A 19,449-nucleotide genomic window follows, 5' to 3' on the forward strand; every position below is an offset into this window, starting at 1 on the left:
TACCTGACTGCCACCCCCAGCACAGCAACCCTGTTCATGCTGGTACAACATACACGTTAATTCTGCTTAATTCTTCATAGCACATAACATCTTCTGATAGGTGATAGATTTGACTTGTTTATTAATTACATGTCTCCCACCCTACCCTCATTAGAGTGCAAGATCCATGAGAGCAGGGACTGGGTTTTGTTCATTATGGTATCCCCAGAGCCTAGGACACTGGGTGTAGTAGCCATGTGGAACATATGAGTGGAGTGGAGTGGAAGAAAGGAAGAGAAAAAGAAAAGAAAAGGAGAGAGAGAGAGAGGAAGGAAGGAAAGAAAGAAAGAAATAGAAAGAAAGAAAGAAAGAAAGAAAGAGGAAGAAAGAAAGAGAAAGAAAGAAAGAAAGAAAGAAAGAAAGAGAGAGAAAGAAAGAAAGAAAGAAAGAAAAAGAAAAAGAAAATAAGGTTGGGCAACCAGAGAAATGACTGGTGTCCTGAGGAAGGCGGTATCATACGGTGGAGAAGCGAGAAGAGAAGCCAGACTCAAGGAGAAGTGAGCCGGAGGAGAGAAAGTCGCTTCCCCCAGGCAGCTTGGCTGCAAGGGGAGAGGTGATGCTGGGTGGAGGCTGGTGGGGATGCTGGTTCGAGAGTAAGTGTTCGAACCTGGGAGCTGGCCCTCACTCTGATGAGCATGACGTCCACCCAGGCCCCTGTTCCTCTCCTGTGGCCACAGGGCATGAATCTCTCCGGGGGCCAGAAGCAGCGACTGAGCCTGGCCCGGGCCGTGTACAGGAAGGCCGCTGTGTATCTGCTGGATGACCCCCTGGCAGCCCTGGATGCCCACGTCGGCCAGCAGGTCTTCAACCAGGTCATTGGGCCTGACGGGCTGCTCCAGGGAACAGTACGTTTGGGAAAACGTGTCAAAGTTCACAGGGCAAAGGCAGGGGAAGTCCTAACCCAACCCTCTCCTCAAGTCCAGTTTTCGTCTTTATAGTGGTCAGCTTTTGCTCTGACAATGCTGCCTAACAAACACCCCCCCGATCCCTGTGGCTTGCGACAGCAGTTATTTCTTGCTCATGGGTCTGTGGTTAAACTACTCCAGCCGTACCTCAGGTCACCGGCCAGGTTCAGGGAAACCCTGTGTCTTGTTTCAAGACACAGGTTGAAGGAGCCCCTCTATTTCTCCACCGGAACATAGAGAGAGAAGGCGGGAGGACAAGAAGGGGAGCTCCTCCCACACACGGCCCCAGGACACTGCCTGCCCCTGAGCCCCCAGCTCTGGATGACTGGTCAAACACAGCAGTGTAACCTCTACCCCTTCTTTTCCCAGACACGGATTCTCGTGACCCACGCACTCCACGTCCTGCCCCAGGCTGATTGGATCGTGGTGCTGGAAGACGGAGCCATTGCAGAGATGGGTTCCTACCAGGAGCTTCTACGCAGGAAGGGGGCCCTGGTGGGCCTTCTGGATGCAGTCAGAAGGCCAGGAGATAGAGGAGATGGAGGTACGGGCTGGGCTTTGCTGGTTCTCTGTTGCCGGGATCCTGCACCCCCTTGAGGAGAAGGCTCCAAGGATCCCACAGTCATGCCTGGAAGGCTCTGGCCACACCCTTCCTGGGAGCCCAGGCCTTGAAGCAGACAGCTCTCTGGAGAGGCCACCCAACCCCCCAGTTAGAGTGAGCGACACCTTCTGTGAGCCAAGGAGAGTGCTAAGTTCATTGGATCTGTCTTATGAGGCATGTGCCCTTTTGGTTGCCATCTTACTAATGAACAAACTGGGGCAAAGGCAAGTACTTTTTCTGAGGTCACAACATTAGAACTTGGGTGTGTTCATATCTGGAGTGTTCAAGTCCTAACTGCTGCAGAGGCTGAGCAAATGGTCATTTGGTGGCTAGAGGCCAGAAGGCCCACAACACGCCAGCTAGGGCTTCTAATAACCAGAAAATACCATGCCTTCTGGAAAAATGATAACGCGTTGGAAGTGATGTCACCGATCCAAGCTCACCCATAGTGGGTGATAAGGACCCCCGTGGCACCTCACATACATTAGCTCATTTAATCATCGCGGTGCCTCTGTGAGGTCAGTGCTGTAATTATGTCCATTTAACAGGTGAGAAAACTGAGGCCCAGAAGTGAAGGAACTAGCCCAAGTTTACATGGCTTATAGGTGGCAGTGCTGGGATTTGAACCCAAGCAACTTGACTCCAGAGCATGTGCTTTTTCATCAGTAGGCTGTAGGCTGCTCCCCCGCCCCTGGCTCTCCCCCAACCCCCACCACCATGGAAAAGCAAGGACCCACAGCCAGGTGCCCCCAGAAAAGGCTCTGCCTTTTCTGAAAACATCTGTTGCCCAGAACAGGGGCTCACCCTGGTAAAAGTCCTAAGCGTCAACTTGCAGTATCATCATCCTGGAGCTCGAAGATGGGGCCTGCCCAACCTGGAGGATGGTCAGAGGCAGGGTCCTTCCTGAGGAAGGTGACCCCTGAGGTTGGGTGCGAGTTGCCTAGAAAAGAACATTCCAGGTACAAGAAACTGCTCATGCAAGGCTGTCGGGGGACACCGGAGAGGTTTGCCTTGTGCAGTGTTTGCTACTGTTTTCCAGCCCCAAGTTCATAGCAGGTGCGCAATTATATTTGCGAAGTGAATGAGTGCACGAATGAGTGATTCAATGAGTAATGGTCCCAGAAGAACCCAGGGAGGATTGAGAGAGGTTGCAGGAGCCAGATCATGGGAAACAGATGCTCAGACAGGTTGAGGCCATACAGCCGGTGGGTGTCAATGCCCGCGTTTGGACCCCGATTACTGGCCCCCCATCACACGACAAGACTCCTTTGACCTTGCAGAAACAGAACTCACGACTGATGCCAAGGACCCCAGAGACCCTGCTGGAAGTGGGAGGCCCGAGGGCAGACCCGAGAGGTGAGTCCGCCTCGGTGCTGAGCGTGGGGAGGGCGCAGGCTGAGGCTGTAAAAGCATTGCTGGGTCAGCACCCGCAGCGTGGGCAGGTCAGGGCAGCCAGAACCATTCTGGACCTCACAGCTGCTGAGTGCCCGCTCTGGGGGCCAGACCAGCCGAAAGCTTTTGATCTTCAATGGGCCAAAGTGGTTAAGTCCTCATGTGGCCAGTTCATAGCAGGACCAGTTTGCCCTCAAATATGATGAATGCCCTAAAGTTTGTTAGGTTGTGTCATTGCCAGAGAGGGGCAGGGCTGGTGCCAGAGAAAGATCCTCGCCATAGCTGTTAATGATGTGCCCAGCCCTGTCGTTCGTCATGCTTTTTCAGGCTTGCTACACGAAGGGCTTGAGTCTACACGCGTGGGATCACTTGTTACAGGCCAGAACACACGCGTGGGAGTTCACCAGGAGGCCTCCTGTCCCCTCGTCCCTAACCCCTTCTAGACAGGCCATAGCTGGACTCATTGTGGGGCTGTCTGCAGCCCTAGAACCTTGCCACCTGGTACTCGCCCTTTTTATGGAAAGTGACTTTGTCAACAGCAGACCACTGGGCAGTGGACACAGTGCGAGCTTAGGTGACAGTTGTTGGGGAGCTCCTGGGGTACTGTGAGGGTCCTTGGTCCCTGGGGAATGTAGAGGCTGAGCACAGCTTCTCTCCATGCCAGGTAGCCACCCCGAGCACTCCTGGGTCTTACACTGGGCAATCCCACTTGTCCTCACTGTGCACAATAATCCCAAGATCAGATAGATGATATAGGCAGGTAGGCAGAGAGAGAGAGAGAGAGATGACAGATTGATGAATGATGGATGAGTGGATGATTGATTGGTAGCTAGACAGACCGACATAGACTAACCCCATTTCCTCAGCTGAGGAAACTGAGGCACAGACAGGATACGTCAGCTGCCCACGGTTTCACAGTCACCAGATGGCAATTCACATTTAAGTTTAAGGCAGCCCCCTCATCCGCAGACGAAAGGAAGATACAAGAAGTCCTCAACATTTGAATTGCACAAAACTGACCTTCTTCCAAGGTGGACTAACAGATCTGCGGGTAAACAGCAGGGGCAAAATGACCGTAGCAATGCTTAGGCCAAAAGGAAAACTCTGAAAAACAGGTCCCAAAGTTGACTAAATAAGTTCATTCAAAGAAACAGCATCGGGAGAACAGGCTTGCTCGCCTCCGGGGAAGGAGATGGCATTTAGCTGGGCACCGTGGAGGGAGGACGGAGCGCGATGCCCCGTGGTGCTCCATATGCTGGTTGTATGAGTGAGCGAAGGAATGAATGAGTGAAGAGTGTATGTCAGAGGTCACCGGCTCCCAGTGGCCATGAGGGTTGGGTGCGCACACACCCCCTGGACAGAGACGCTGACTTGTCTCCATTTCCTCTCAGTGACAGGTCCATGAAGTTGTTGGTCTCTGAGAAGGACAGAGCCGCTTCAGAGGCCCAGCCAGGGGCTCCCCTGGATGATCCAGAGTGGGCAGGATGGTCAACAGGAGAGGATGGCATCCAGTATGGCAGGGTAACCACCAGCTGCTCCCTCTCCTCTACGTCCACTGCTACAGCTACGCACTCCCCAGGGCCCAAGACCTCCCATCAGATACAGTGCTGGGCAGGGAGGCGGGGTGGGGGAGACTCACTTTACTGGACACCTACTGTGTGCCACGTTGGACTCTGGACACTTCATGTTTCTTAATGCTCACAACCACCCCAAAATTAGATGGTGACAGCTCCGTTTTAGAAATGAAGAAACTGAGGTCTTAAAGAGTTTGTCTGCGTTCTCAGAGCTAGCAAGGGACTTAAATCAAGGTTGCTCAGAGCAAGCAACCTGGGACTTAAACCTAGGTCAGTCAGAATCTAAAGTTTGTACTATTTCTTTTCTTTTATGATGCTTTGTCCACCCCTCCTTTCACCTACCTACTTTTTCATTCCTCTGTCTGCCTACTTTTCCATTTATTCACCATCCACCCCATCCTACTCACCCATCCAGCCACCTACCCATCTACTCACTCATCTATCCATCTCACCTACCCTCTCACCCATTCACTCATCCAGCCATTCATCCATCCACCTACCATCCATCCATCTACCCATCTTCCATCCATCCATCCACCCACTTATCCACTCACCCATCCATCTACCCATCTTCCCTCTATTCATCCTTCTACCCACTTATCCACCCATCCACCCACCCATCCATCTACCCATCTTCCATCCATCCATTCATCCATCCACTTATCCACCCACCCATCCATCTACCCACCTTCCATCTATCTACTCATCCACCCACTTATCCATCTATCCATCCATCCACCCACTTATCCATCTATCCATCCATCCACCCACTTATCCACCCATCCATCTACCCACCTTCCATCCACCCATCCATCCACCCACTTTTCCACCCATCCATCTACCCACCTTCCATCTATCCACCCATCCACCCACCTTCCATCTGTTCATCCATCCACCTACTTATCCACCCATCCATCCATCTACCATCTTCCATCCATCCATCTATCCATTCCACCCACCCACTTTTCCACCCATCCATCTACCCACCTTCCATCTATCCACCCATCCACCCACCCACCCATCCATCTACCCACCTTCCATCTGTCCACTCATCCACCCACTTATCCATCTATCCATCCATCCACCCACTTATCCATCCAGAATCCATCCATCCACTCATCTATTCATCTGCTCTTCTATAGACTCACTCATTTATTTATCCATCCACTCATCTACCCTTTCATTCACTCAACTACCCATCATCCCACCCAACCATACACCTACTCATCCACCCAAAAAACATTTACAGAACCCCCACTACATGCAGGCAATGTCTCTACTTTGGTGGATGTTGCACACTAGTGGCGGGAGACAGTCAGCAAATAATTAGGCTAATGAGCAAGGTAATATCAGATAATGATAAAAAAAATAAAGAAGGGAAATGAGATGGAGACCAACCAACTGAGGGTCACGAGCCTGCTTGGATTAAGATGCCCTAATGGGTGATGCTCGAGCTGAGCCCTAAAGTAAGGAACCAGCAGCTGACAGAGGAGGAGGGAGAGCATTCCAGGCAGAGGGAACAGCAGGTGAAAAGGCTCTGAGGTGGGAAGGAGTTTGGGGCACCAGAGAAAAGAAAGAAATCCCATGAGACCAGCAGATAGTGAGTAGGAGGTAAGGTCAGAGAGACAGACTAGAAGGTGAGAATTTCTTCTGAGAGCAAGAGAAAGCCATGAGCAGACCAGCAACAGCAAGATAGGGTCAGGATGATGTTTCCAGAAGTTCACTCTGGCTGCAGCCAGGTGAAGAACTTCAGATTTGTGGCAGCTGGACCTTAGCAGGTGTCTTAATCTCTTTGTGCCTTTCTTTCCTTATCTGTCAGGTGGGAGTTATGATGGGGGTAGAGACACATGCCTGTCCTATAGTATGTGTTCAATAAATCACTCCAAAGCCAGAAAGTGCCACAGCTTTAAAGCTCCCACTGGCCTTTGGAGGGTTCTGCAGAGGAAGGGGGTCTTGAGGCTAGGTGGGGCCTATAGGAGACCTGGTGCTCCAGGTGGTAGGAACCGAGAGAGCACAGGTTAAGGTCTGCACCGTGGTTCCATCTGCCCTGTTGAGAACCTCACCTGGTCTTTTCTTCTTTCCTTTCCCTCCGGGGCCTCTCTCTGTCCCCATCCCCCCTACCTGTGCTACAGGTGAGGGCCACCATGCACCTGACCTACCTACGGGCTGTGGGTGCCCCACTGTGCCTCTATGCACTGTTCCTCTTCCTCTGCCAGCAAGTGGCCTCCTTCTGCCGTGGCTACTGGCTGAGCCTGTGGGCCGACGACCCCACTGTGGACGGGCGACAGACCCAGGCGGCTCTGCGTGGCTGGATCTTCGGGCTCCTGGGCTGCCTCCAAGGTACCCCTCGCCCGCCTTCCTCACCCTCCACCCTCCCGGCCCCATCTGAGGTGCTCAGGGCTCCCTGGCCTGCCCATCCCTGTCCTTTCTGGACATCTGTGCAAACATCCTGGGCCCAAGCGCAGACCTGCATCCTTTAGATAAGGCTGGAAGGAGTCGGGGGGCAGGACACATCCCTCCTTTCCTGGGATCTTCAGAGTCTGTGCCAGACTCCTCAGCAAGTGCAGAACCTTGGCCCCCAGATGTTGGGGTAGCTGAGGACTTGGGTGGGGACAGACCAACTGCAGTGGTTTGGATGGGCCAGAGACAGTTTGCCCCACCTCAGAAACGGAGTGAAGTCAGCCCCATTCCAGGCACATAGATGGGCATTGAGAGAAAGGGGGTATATTAGTTTCCTAGGGCTGACAGAAATTACCACAAACTTGGTAGCTTAGAACAACAGACACTTCATCTCTCAGCGTCCTGAAGCCAGCAGCCCAAAGACAAGCTGTCGGCAGGAGTGGTTCCTCCTGGAGGCTTTGAGGGAGCGACAGTCCCATGCCTGTCTCCTAGCTTCTGTTGGGGGTCTCCAATCCTTGGCTTGCATATGCCCCCATTCTGTGCCTCTGCCTTCATATCACCTTCGTCTCTGTCTCCGGATGTCTTCTCTTCTTGTAAGGACGGGAGCTATTGGATTTAGAAGGCATCCTAAATCCAGGGTGTTACCACCTTAGGATCTTTCACTGAAAACGGCCACAAAGAACGTGTTTCCAAATAAGGTCACATTCCGAGATTCCTGATGGACACGAGTTTGCAGGGTGGGGAGGCACACTGTTCAACCCACTGCAGGGTGGTTCCATCAGGGGATACTCAGGATGGCCAAAGCATAAGATGGCCATCATGGGGTAGTTGGGGGAGGGCGGTCTCGGCTCTCACGCTCTGACACCCGCTCTCTCCCCAGCCATTGGGCTGTTTGCCTCCATGGCCATGGTGCTCCTGGCAGGAATCCGGGCATCCAGACTGCTTTTCCAGAGGCTTCTGTGGGATGTGGCACAGTGTCCCATCGGCTTCTTTGAGCGGACGCCCATCGGGAACTTGCTGAATCGCTTCTCTAAGGAAACAGACACAGTAGATGTGGACGTCCCAGACAAACTCCGGTTCTTGCTGATTTATGCCTTTGGACTGCTGCAAGTCAGCCTGGTGGTGACGGTGACCACCCCTCTGGCTATTGTCGCCTTCCTGCCGTTGCTGGTCCTCTATGCTGGGTTTCAGGTACGGAGAGACTGGGGAGGCCCCTGGGGCCAGCTCGGGTCACCTCAGCCAGTCTCTTGTCTCTGGACAGGATTCAGCGTAAGAGGCTCTGCACAGTGGAAGAACCCCTAGAAGAATTCCCAGAGGCAGAGACACCACAGTTTACTTCTAACACCTACACTCACCACTGTCTCCCGAATGTCCGTGTCTAAGTTCTTAATACCTTACATTTTGTCCTGCTGCTGCTGAAATCAGCTTCCCGTTGTCCAATTATCTAGAAACCAAGGAGGCATTGCAAGGTCTCCAAGTGTTGTATTAGGCTTGACTCTTTCAGTTGCCAGAGCTGGAGACCAACTGAAATTAGCTTAAACAAAACGACAGAAATTAACGTCTTACGTCCCTAAAGTGCAAGGAGCCGGTTATCACCAGGATGCGGTCACTCTCTCCATATCTTTGCTCAGGGGGTCTCAAAGTGCCATCTCAGACCAGCAGCGTCAGGACCACCTGGGAGCTAGTGAGAAATGCATGTTCTCAGGCCCCACCCAAGAACTACTGACTCTCAAGTCACGGTAGAAATGGAGCCCAGAAATGTGGGTTTCAGCAAACCCTCCAGATAATTCTGATGCATACTAATGTTTAAAAACCACTGGCTTTAGCTCTGCATGGCCTGATTTTGGACGCACTGTCTTTCTAGGGTCTGATGGGTCTGATGGCCCCTGGCAACCCTATACTCACAGCATCCCACCTCAGCAAGTCCAACCCAAAGTAACTTTTACTCCAGCTCCGCATTCATAGGTCAGTCCCAGGGAAGATTTGACTGGCCTGTTTGGGGGCCCGTGTTCATCCCTGAGTGAATCACAGTGACCAGAGGGTTAGCACACTCTGACTGGCTAGGCTGCGTGAGGCTACGTCCTCCGTGATCGGGTCCCACATTTGAACTCTACCCTCCACCTCCACCCCAGGTAATCAGAAATAGAAGAGAAAAAAACACGGTAGTCAGACAAAAGCCACAGCCACCACTGTCTTCTCGATGTCTTCTTGACCTGGGGAGGGACAGCTTAAGGGTCGGACGGAGGTGGATTTGAATCCAGGCCCTGCCACTTGCTTGCTGGAGAGGCCTGGACCAGCCACTTGATCCCTCTGGGCCTCAGGTTTTCTCACCTGTAAACTGTGAAGGACACCAGTGCCTACCTCACATTAATAAATACTGTTTGTAAAGAGGCTGGCACACAGCCTGGCTGGCTGTTCAGCAGATGCATATCCTTCTGGCTGGCACACAGCTTGTGGCGTCAGAGCAAATAACCCCACGGATCATTTGGGCATTGTTATGTTCCCAGCACCGGGCAGGTAACCTCCAGTTAAGTGAGCGGATTCCACTTGGCCGACTGCCTTCCTTGTCCTTTATTGTTTTGTTCCCACAATGACTGGCCCTAAGTGAAGCAGTTGGCTTTAGGGCTGGGAATGAGACATTCACACTAGATGAGTGGTTTCTCAGTCCTGGCTGTACGTTAGAATCGCCCAGAAGGTTTTTGAAAACTACCAAGGCCAAGGTGGTACCACCAGAGATTCTGATTTAATAGTTCTGGGATGGGGCACTGGAGGGTTTTGCAGCTTCCTGGGTTCTTCTTTTTTCATTTTTTTCATGTTTTTTTATTTTTATTTTTGAAGGAGAGAGAGGCAGTATGAACAGGGGAGGGGCAGAGAGAGAGATAGGGAGACACAGAATCAGAAGCAGGCTCCAGGCTCTGAGCTGTCAGCACAGAGCCTGATGCGGGGCTTGAACTCGTGAACCACTAGATCATGACCTGAGCCGAAACCGGGTGCTTAACTGACGGAGCCACCCAGGTGGCCCTCTGGGTTCTTCTTAAAAAGAACCATGTAACTCTGATTCTGCAGGGAAAATAGAACCCAGAGAGGGGAATCAACTAGCCCAAGGTCCCACAGCAAGCTGGTAACAGAGCCTGGTCTGAAACCCTGTACTTGAGGCTCCCTGTGCGTCTCAAACTACCTCTCTGTGTCTGTGACTTCTCCCCTCCCCACCTGTCCCACTTCAGAGCCTGTACGTGGCCAGCTTATGCCAGCTCAGACGCCTCGAGTCAGCCAGGCACTCGTTCGTGTGTTCCCATGTGGCCGACACGTTCCAGGGCATCACAGTGGTCAGAGCCTTCCAGGCCCAGTGCCCCTTCGTGGCTCAGAATGACATGCACGTGGACGAAAGCCAGAGAGTCAGTTTCCCGCGGCTGGTGGCTGACAGGTAGGAAAAGCACGGGGGCAGGCAAGACCCTGCAAGACATCTGTGTTCCCAGAGAGTGAGACGTAGGGTCACGCTATGTGGCCAGAGAGATCAAGCGGCCTGCCCAAAGTCACACAGCAAGTCAGAGATAAAGCTGAAGCTATACCCCGTGGGTGCACTTGGCTCATACCGTGAGCAGATGGAGTCTGGCCTGAGGAGTCCTCAGCAGCAGGTGGACAGGAAGTACAGATGTCAGCAGAAGGGAAGAAGCCTCTGTTGCCAGGCCGCTGGACCAGCCTCTGTTGCCTTGGTGATAGAGCAGCTACGTAAGCATCCTCAGCCTCTTTTCATTACTAAGTAAGAATACTCAGGCTCTGAGCACAGACAGGGGCTCAAATCCCAGCTCTGCGACTTACCAGCTGGGTGATCTTGGGCAGGTTTCATACCTCTCTGAGCCTCGTTTGTCAAGGGGGATGTCACTTATGGGGTGGCTATGAGGATTAAATAAATACACTCAGAGCTAATGCTTGTAACATGCTTACTATATGCTCAGCACGGTACTGAGCGCTCTACATGGATTTGTTCTTTTAGTCCTAAAAACAACTCATGAGGCCGAGACTGTTTTATGGATGATGAATCTTAGGCACAGAGAGATTTAGGAACTTGCCCGGGGCCGCACAGTGAATGTGGTAGAGTAAGGATCCGAATCCAGGTAATCTGGTGCCACAGTGTGGAGAGGGCCAAGCACACAGTAGGTGCTCAATAAATGTGAATTCCTTTCTCCTTTATGCCCCAGGTCCCTGGCCAGCTGAGGCTATCCGGCCATGTGGCTGTGGGCAGCATCTCAATCCCATAAGCCTTCTGGGCAACCTGCCCTGCCTCTTCCTGGGGTCCTAGTCCAAGGAGGAAAGACCTAATGAACATTTAGAAAGCACCGGCGATGTGAAGGCCCGGTGATTTCTATGGTCTGTATGGCAGATCTCATTTAATCCTCTCATCTGTAAGGAGCCAGATTTTACTTCATTCCACAGATGGGTAAACTGGGCTTTCAAGAACAAAGGGACTCTCCCAAGATCAGCTGTCTAGGAAGCAACTTATGTATTCATTTGCTGGTTGGTTTGTTGAAAACCACCATAACCTAGTGGAAAAGGTTCATGCTTCCTGGTATGCATCAGGGTGATGTGGCTTCTAAGACTTTCATGTGTGTGGACTCTGGCAAGTACCTAACTCTTCTGAGCCCCAGCGTCCTCATCTGTCAAATGGGGACAACAATACCCCGCTTTGTGGGGTTGTTAGAAGGACTAGATTCTCCATGTAGTGAAGCCCAGAGATCCCTGAAGACAGATTCTTAAATTGGATCACTGTGTCCCCAGCACCTGCAGCAGACATGACACACAGTAGGTGGTCAATATGTTTGTTGAATGAATGAAGGAATGAATGAATGTTGGAGTAGGAATGCAAGAGAAGGAGGTGCCTATTTATCCACTCAGTTTATTATTCATTGAGCACCTACTACGTGCTGGGTCCTGTGCTAAGTACTGGGGACAGTCATGAACGAGACAGAGTTGCCACCCTCATGTTGCTCACAATCTACTGATGGAGACTGATGGTCAAGGACTGATTAAATCGTTTAATTATTAAGAGTGGTAAGTGTTATGAAGGGAGTTATGAGCGATGTGTTAGAGAGAAAGGGAGGAACAGGCCAGGAAGGCTTTTGGAGGAGGTGACGTTCAACCCAACCTGTGCATGAAGATGATATTGGCCGTATGAAGATAGAGGTCAGGTCCAGGCAGGGGGACCCCAAGGGATACAGCCGGGCATAGCCCAGGGACGGAAAATCGGCACCATGGCGAAACTTTACTTGAGCACCTACTGTGTGCCAGGCTCTGAGCTGGGCACAGGTAAGACAAAAGCATCAACTTCCCCCACCCACTGAGCTTGGGTGGGGCCTGGGGTGTGGAGGAGACCAATGCTGGGACCCCTGTGGGACTCAGCTTGGTACGATGACCAGTCCTTGTGCCCAGAGAAACAAGTCCTGCAGACAGGGCCCTCCCCCCGCCCTGCTCTTACCTGCCTCTCCTTGCAGGTGGCTGGCTACCAACCTGGAGCTCCTGGGGAATGTGCTGGTGTTGGCAGCCGCCATGTGTGCTGTGCTGAGCAAGGCCCACCTTAGCGCCGGCCTTGTGGGCTTATCTGTTTCCGCTGCCCTCCAGGTACACCTGCCTCCCAACACAGACCCCTGCCAGTCGGACCTTCAAGGACCCAAGTCCAAACCACCAACCAGTGAGGAAAATATAGAGGCTTAGCTGGGGTGACCTTCCTAGACCTTGGGCAAGAGTCTTCCCTCGCAGAGCCTCAGTGTGCTCATCCGGAAAATGGGGCAGTAATCTCTTCACTTCAGACATTGTAGAGCCTTGTTGAGATAAGGTATATAGAGTCCATTTCCAGGGTAGTGCTAAATTTTGTTAACTATTAATAATAATATGTCATGTCAGGTCATGATATCTATGAAGGAAAAAATATATATGCAAGTAGCATTCTTCTACTGAATTGTTCTAACAGCTTTGTAAATATTAACCCATTTAATTCTGCCCACAACCCCATCGGGGATACTATTATTATCCTCATTTTACATTGAGGCAAAATGATGGGAAATCAGGGAAGAGACACTCTCAGAATGGAAGTCAGTGGGCCTGAGCCCTGCTGGGTGTCCTTGCGAGAGCCATACACCCTCTCTGGTCCTCTCGTCCCACCTGTATCAAGATGGGTTGGACAAGCTCCTTTCTACTCTGCATACTCCAGTTCTACCGAAGGAAGGTCCTGGTGATGACAGTCAAAGCCCATCCCCTTACCTGTCCCCACTTCTGCCTCCTGCCCCTGCCTCAGGGGGGCTGATGCAAGCCTGTGATGTCTTCCCCCCCCCCGCCAGGTGACCCAGACACTGCAGTGGGCTGTTCGCAGCTGGACAGACCTGGAGAGCAGCATCGTGTCGGTAGAGCGGATGAAGGACTATGTCCAGACGCCCAAGGAGGTGATGGGTGGAAGATGGGGACGGGGGTGTGGACCCAGGTCTATGCCTGCTATGGGCTTTAGAGCCAATGCCACTGAGGGCTGGGGTTGCAGCCAGGGCGACAGTAATGGTTAAGAGCGTGGGGTCTGGAGCCAGGAGAAATCCTTGGTCCTTTGCTTCTTCACTTGGGCAAAGCAGGTCATTCTTCTGAGTGACAGGGGACCATAGGTAACAGCAGTGCAGTAGCAGTAGAACAGCAACATGACGGCCACATCACAGACACATCACAGCAACGTTCTAGGCACATCACAGCAAGATGACAATAACGGAAGAGTGACATGGCAAGGTAACAGTGCGGGTGTACTGGGGGGTCAGGTGAGATCCCACGAGAAAGCACTTAGTGTCAGGCACACCGTAGACAGGCCCTACACGCCCACGGCTCTGATGGGCCCCCTTTCACCTCGAGGGGATCGAGGACCTATTCAAGGTCACAGGAAGAGCACACAGCAGCTAACGACCCCCTCGTGCACAATCTTGCCCTCCTCACAAAGACAAAGGGGAGAATATTATTCTACCCCTTCTAGAGGAAGACAGAATCTTATTTGACAATTAATAGTGGCTAATAATAATAATAAAGATAGAGTAGCCAATACCATCATTATTTTTATAATCTCAGAGGTCACCTGTTTATAGCTCTGCTATGTTCCAATGCCCCCGATGACTCTGTAAGATAGCAGTAAATATGCCCATTTTACAGAAGAGGAAACTGAAGCTCAAAGAGAGAGCGGCTCCTCTGACCCTGTGCCCCTCTCCCATCCCAGGCACCCTGGAGGCTACCCACATGTGCAGACCGGTCCCCCTGGCCTCACGGGGGGCAGATTGAGTTCCGGGACTTTGGGCTGAGATACAGACCTGAGCTCCCACTGGCCGTTCGGGGTGTGTCCTTCAAGATCGAAGCCGGAGAGAAGGTGAGCGGCTCTGGCCCGTCTTCCTCCTCCTGGAAGCCAGGCCTAGGGTGGGCAGTGCCCAGGGTCTAGGCCCTGAGCACCAAATGCTTCCTCCACACCCGACTTCAGGCCCTCCACTCTGAAGACCCACCATGCCCTAACTGAAAGGATCATCTCCCCCAGGCCTGCCGCCATCTTGGCGAATGCCACCACCCACCCACCTTGGTGTCCTGGGTAAGGAGGCGTCTCTCCAACCTCCTTCTTTCTCTTTGCCTCCGACGTGAGTGCTGTGGCAGAGTGCTGGATGTTCCGCATACGCGATCCAGTCTGCATGGGCTCAGTTCCTGGCTTTGCCATGGCTGACCCTGGGCAGGTCACTTCATGTCTTGACCTCAGTTTTTCCATCTGTAAAATGGAAATAACAATGTCAATCTCACAGAGCTCTTATAGCAAGAGCTGCAGAAGCGTTTGCCCGGGGTTTTAGCAATTATCAGGTGCACTTTGACAACGACCCTACGAAGAAGTGCTAGTATTGTCCCATTTTACAGATGCTTAGGAAACATTTCCCACTTGCATTTCCTTCCTGCCTCCTCCTAGACTGCTCCAGGCCCCCAGTTGAGCCCCCAGCCTCCCATTTAGTCACCTCCAGTCTGTTTTCCGTGATCTTTATTTGGGCATGACATTCCCCTGCTTGAGACCTTCCCCCTGCTCCCAGCTTCCCTTACAGTAAAGCCCAAACTCTTGAGCTTGGCATTCAAGACTCTGCCCAGCTCTTCATTCATTGCCCTGCCAGGGCTCAGCCAACACTTGGGGAGTACTGCCTCACGGGGCCAGGTGGGCACCTGGTGCTGCCCTCAGGGGGTTTACCTGGCATCTTCCCCTACCCCAAACTCCTGCTTATCCTTCAAGGTTCCACTCAAGTATCACCTCCACCATGAAGCCTGCTCTGATTACCCTGTTGACTTCTATCCCAGGCGGCTTCACGTCCAGAGTCTGATTATAGAGGGGGCTTTTTCATCAAGTGTATTCAAATTAAGTTTGCTCAGTTGCATTATTTCCAAGACCAGACAGTGAGCCCTGTAGAGCAAGGATTCCTTAATTTCTCTATTCCTCATGCCTAGAAGAGTTGCCTGTCATACAGTGGGTAACACAATTCATTTACTGTTTTTTTTTTAATGTTTATTTTTGAGAGAGAGAGAGAGATTGAACGTGGAAGAAGGGCAGAGAGAGAGGGGGCTACAGGGTCTAAAGCAGTCTCTGCGCTGGCAGCAGCAAGCCCGGAGTGGGGCTTGAACTCACGAACCGTGAGATCACGACCTGAGCCAAAGTTGGACACTTAACTGACTGAGACACCCAGATGGCCCATATTTCATTCACTTCTTAAACATATAGTGTTGAGCCTTCAGCGAGTGTTGGACATTAAGAATGCAGCAGTTGGGGCGCCTGGGTGGCGCAGTCGGTTAAGCGTCCGACTTCAGCCAGGTCACGATCTCGCGGTCCGGGAGTTCGAGCCCCGCGTCGGGCTCTGGGCTGATGGCTCAGAGCCTGGAGCCTGTTTCCGATTCTGTGTCTCCCTCTCTCTCTGCCCCTCCCCCGTTCATGCTCTGTCTCTCTCTGTCCCAAAAATAAATAAACGTTAAAAAAAAAAAAAAAAAAAAAGAATGCAGCAGTAAATGCTGAGGACGGATGGGGGCAGGAACAATGATGGGCAGATGGATGGAAGGATGGAAAAACGGGAGGGTGGGGGTACAGCAGGAAGTGTGGGTGAGTGGGCAGAAAGATGGGAGAGGTGAGTCACAAAGGGGAGAAGATAGAGAACTATGTACAGAAAGAAGGCTGGATGGAATGGGTGGACATATGGAAAGGTGGACAGATGGACAAATGCTCAAAGGATAATGGATAGATGGATGTATCTTGGATGCAGGGGAAATACCTCGCAGAGATGCCCAGGGACCCTCCGGGCTTCTGGGCAGACGTGGTCAGAATGAGCCTTGCCCTCCCATCCCCTGGCAGGTGGGCATCGTTGGCAGGACAGGGGCCGGGAAGTCCTCCCTGGCCGGGGGCCTCCTGCGGCTCCTGGAGGCGGCCGAGGGTGGGATTTGGATCGACGGGGTCCCCATCACCCACGTAGGGCTGCACACGCTGCGGTCCAGGATCACCATCATCCCCCAGGTGAGGCCCGGGGCACAGGGTGGGCAGAGGTGGGAGGCGTGGCTGGGCCCGGCTCTGACCCACTGCCCCTTCCGGCCAGGACCCCACCCTGTTCCCTGGCTCGCTTCGGATGAATCTGGACATGCTGCAGGAGCACCCGGACCAAGCCATCTGGGAGGCCTTGGACACGGTGCAGCTCAGAGCCCTGGTGGCCAGCCTGCCTGGCCAGCTGCAGTATGAGTGTGCTGACCAAGGTTGCAACCTGAGGTAGGCTTGCCCCGCCACGACCAGGGCCTGGGAGGAGCTGCGTGGAGAGGCGAGTGTGGCTGAGGCTCCCCGCACTGCCCTGTCCCCAGGGTAACATGCCCTGGAAGTCTGCCTCCCCCACGGGACTACCAGCTTCATTCTGTTAGTACTCACAGGATGAATCCCGTCCCTTATCAGCAATTCTGAACTCCAACACAGTCTCTGACTATCCACTTTTGTCTTCCTCAATTCGGTTCCTCAGTTTATTTGGGTGACAAAACCCAACCCTTACTGACACAAGGCTACTTATAGTCTATTTATCCCTCTCAGCATTTCTTTTGCTACGAAAGTATCGTGTTTGATGTGGGCACGAATTCCACTCTCACTGTGGGTTCTAAGTAACATATGGTATACGTTTCTTTCTGAAGAAATTTTAGGGGCGCCTGGGTGGCTCAGTTGGTTGAGCGTCTGACTCTTGGTTTCAGCTCAAGTCATGATCCCAGGGTCATGGGACTGAGGCCTGTACCACGCTCCGTGTTGAGTGTGGATCCTGCTTAAGATTCTCTCTTTCGCCCCCTCCTCCTCCCCCCCGCCCCTCTCCCCCACTCGTGCTCTGGCTATCTCTCAAAAAGAAAAAAAAAGAAATTTTAGTTGTGGTAAAATACACCTAACATAAAATTTAGCATCAAAAAAATTTTTTTAATGTTTATTTATTTTTGAGAGAGACAGAGCGTGAGTGGGGGAGGGGTAGAGAGAGAGGGAGACACAGACTCCAAAGCAGGCTCCAGGCTCTGAGCTGTCAGTACAGAGCCCGACCCAGGGCTCGAGCTTATGAACTGCGAGATAGTGACCTGAGCCAAAGTCGGATGCTTAACCGACTGAGCCACCCAGGTGCCCCAACCATTTTTTTTTTCTTTACTAGAATACATTCATCTTTATTCATACATACTGGAAAATAGGGTCTACTTTTTTTTTTTTTTTTACTTTGCATCCAAGTTAGTTAGCATATAGTGCAACAATGATTTCAGTAGATTCCTTAATGCTCCCTACCCATTTATCCCAACCCCCCCACCCCTCCAGTAACCCTCTGTTTGTTCTCCATTTTTAAGAGTCTCTTATGTTTTGTCCCCTTCCCTGTTTTTATCTTATTTTTGCTTCCCTTCCCTTATGTTCATCTGTTTTGTATCTTAAATTCCTCATGAGTGAAGTCACATGATATTTGTCTTTCTCTGACTAATTTCGCTTAGCATAATACCCTCTGGTTCCATTGACGTAGTTATAAATGGCCAACCATTTTTTAACGTACAATTCGTAGTGTTAAATACATTCACATAATTATGCGACCCATTTCCAGAACTTTTCCATCTTGCAAAACTGAAACTCTGGACCCATGAAAAAACAATTCTAGGAGCAACTGGGTGGCTCAGTTGGTCGAGTGTCCAACTTCAGCTCAGGTCATGATGTCCCAGTTCATGAGTTCAAGCCCCATGTCTGTCCCTTTCTCTCTCTGCCCTTTCCCTGCTCACACACACACACACACACACACACTCTCTCTCTCTCTCTCAAAAGGAAAATAAGCCTTAAAAAAATTCTATTTTCCCCTGCCCACAACCTCCAGCAACCCCATTCTGCTTCCTGTTTCTGTGACTTTGACTACTCTGGGTACCTCATTTAAGGGCAGTATTACAGTATTCGCCTTTTGTGACTGGCTCGTTTCACTCAGCATAATGTCCTCAAGGCTCATCAGTATTGCAGCATGTGACAGAATTCCCTTCCTTTTTAAGGCTGAATACTATTCCATCGTAGGGACGGACCACATTTTTCTTGCCCATTCCTTCACGGATGGATGCTTGCGTGCCTTTTTGAAAACAAAGACGCTCTGGATCCTAAAACCCCATCTGCCCCCAGAGGTGTGAGGGTAAGAGGCTGTGGGTGGCAGCCTCATCAGAGCTTCTGCTCACTAGAGAAGCACTGTAGCTTGGTGGCTGAGAGTTTAGACACGCGTCAAATCCAGCCTCCCCCAGTTACCAGCTCTAGGACCTTGGGCAAGTTCATCTTCTCTGCCCAAGAGAGAAGTGAGTGAAAAGAGAACTATAGTGAGTATCTCCTTCCTGTTCGAGGATTGACTTATACGTGTTAAGTTGCAGACACAGTGCCTGGATGGAGGGAAAAATAATGTTTCCCTGTAAACCTCAGAGAGGCCCCCTCACGAATCCCCTTCTGCAGGATTGGCTTATGAGGCTTGAAAGTTGCCCCGGGGTCACCCAGCTCGCCAGGGGCGTGGCCATAGCGGTCCTGGTTCCCCAGAGACGCTGCTGGAAGGCTTCACCGTGAGAAGGAAGACCGCCCCAGACAGCCTTGGGTCTCCAGGGTAGGAGGTCACTGTGTGACCTTCAGTTGCAACTGTGTGCTGTGTGCTGGGGCCTTACTCTGTGACAAGCACACTGCTAAGCACTTTTATCGGGCTTATTTTGTCCCTGCACCCTGATAAGTCACAAGACTCATTGGCACAGTAACTACCTTTGTGGTCACCGTGAGACGTGAGTCAAGACATGCACAGGCACGTAGGTTATGTCTGGCACAAGATAAAGAACACTGAGTAGAAGTGGAAATAGCCATTTCACTGGGGGAGAGGAACTGAGGCACGGGGGTTTGAATGTCTTGCCTGGAGTCTCCCTGCTCAAAAAATGGCAGGAAGGGGATTCCTGCCGGCTCTGTGGACTGGGGACCCTCGTGAAGGAGTGTGTGTACCTGCCCCACTAACTTCTGCAGCTGTCGGGG

At 51.8% G+C, this 19,449-nt stretch overlaps 1 protein-coding gene across 2 annotated transcripts in view; it reads left to right on the top strand.

Annotated features, from left to right (window-relative positions):
• ABCC6 (ATP binding cassette subfamily C member 6) overlaps positions 1–19,449 on the top strand; it is a 52,479-nt gene that overhangs the window by 31,859 nt on the left and 1,171 nt on the right. The window contains exons 18-29 of one of the 2 annotated variants that reach the window (XM_086693002.1): positions 717–884; positions 1,314–1,488; positions 2,826–2,901; positions 4,329–4,458; positions 6,644–6,851; positions 7,792–8,102; positions 10,136–10,335; positions 12,401–12,527; positions 13,244–13,345; positions 14,146–14,292; positions 16,285–16,443; positions 16,523–16,689. In XM_086693002.1, the coding sequence (XP_086549128.1) occupies positions 717–884; positions 1,314–1,488; positions 2,826–2,901; positions 4,329–4,458; positions 6,644–6,851; positions 7,792–8,102; positions 10,136–10,335; positions 12,401–12,527; positions 13,244–13,345; positions 14,146–14,292; positions 16,285–16,443; positions 16,523–16,689 (1,970 nt within the window). Of the gene's footprint in view, positions 1–716; positions 885–1,313; positions 1,489–2,825; positions 2,902–4,328; positions 4,459–6,643; positions 6,852–7,791; positions 8,103–10,135; positions 10,336–12,400; positions 12,528–13,243; positions 13,346–14,145; positions 14,293–14,400; positions 14,710–16,284; positions 16,444–16,522; positions 16,690–19,449 lie in introns of those variants that run through there. The other variant, XM_086693003.1, reaches the window with a different exon arrangement.

This window comes from Puma concolor, chromosome E3, assembly GCF_028749965.1.
Source record: "Puma concolor isolate L17-30 chromosome E3, mPumCon1.1.hap2, whole genome shotgun sequence".
In the NCBI taxonomy this organism is placed as follows: Eukaryota; Metazoa; Chordata; class Mammalia; order Carnivora; family Felidae; genus Puma; species Puma concolor.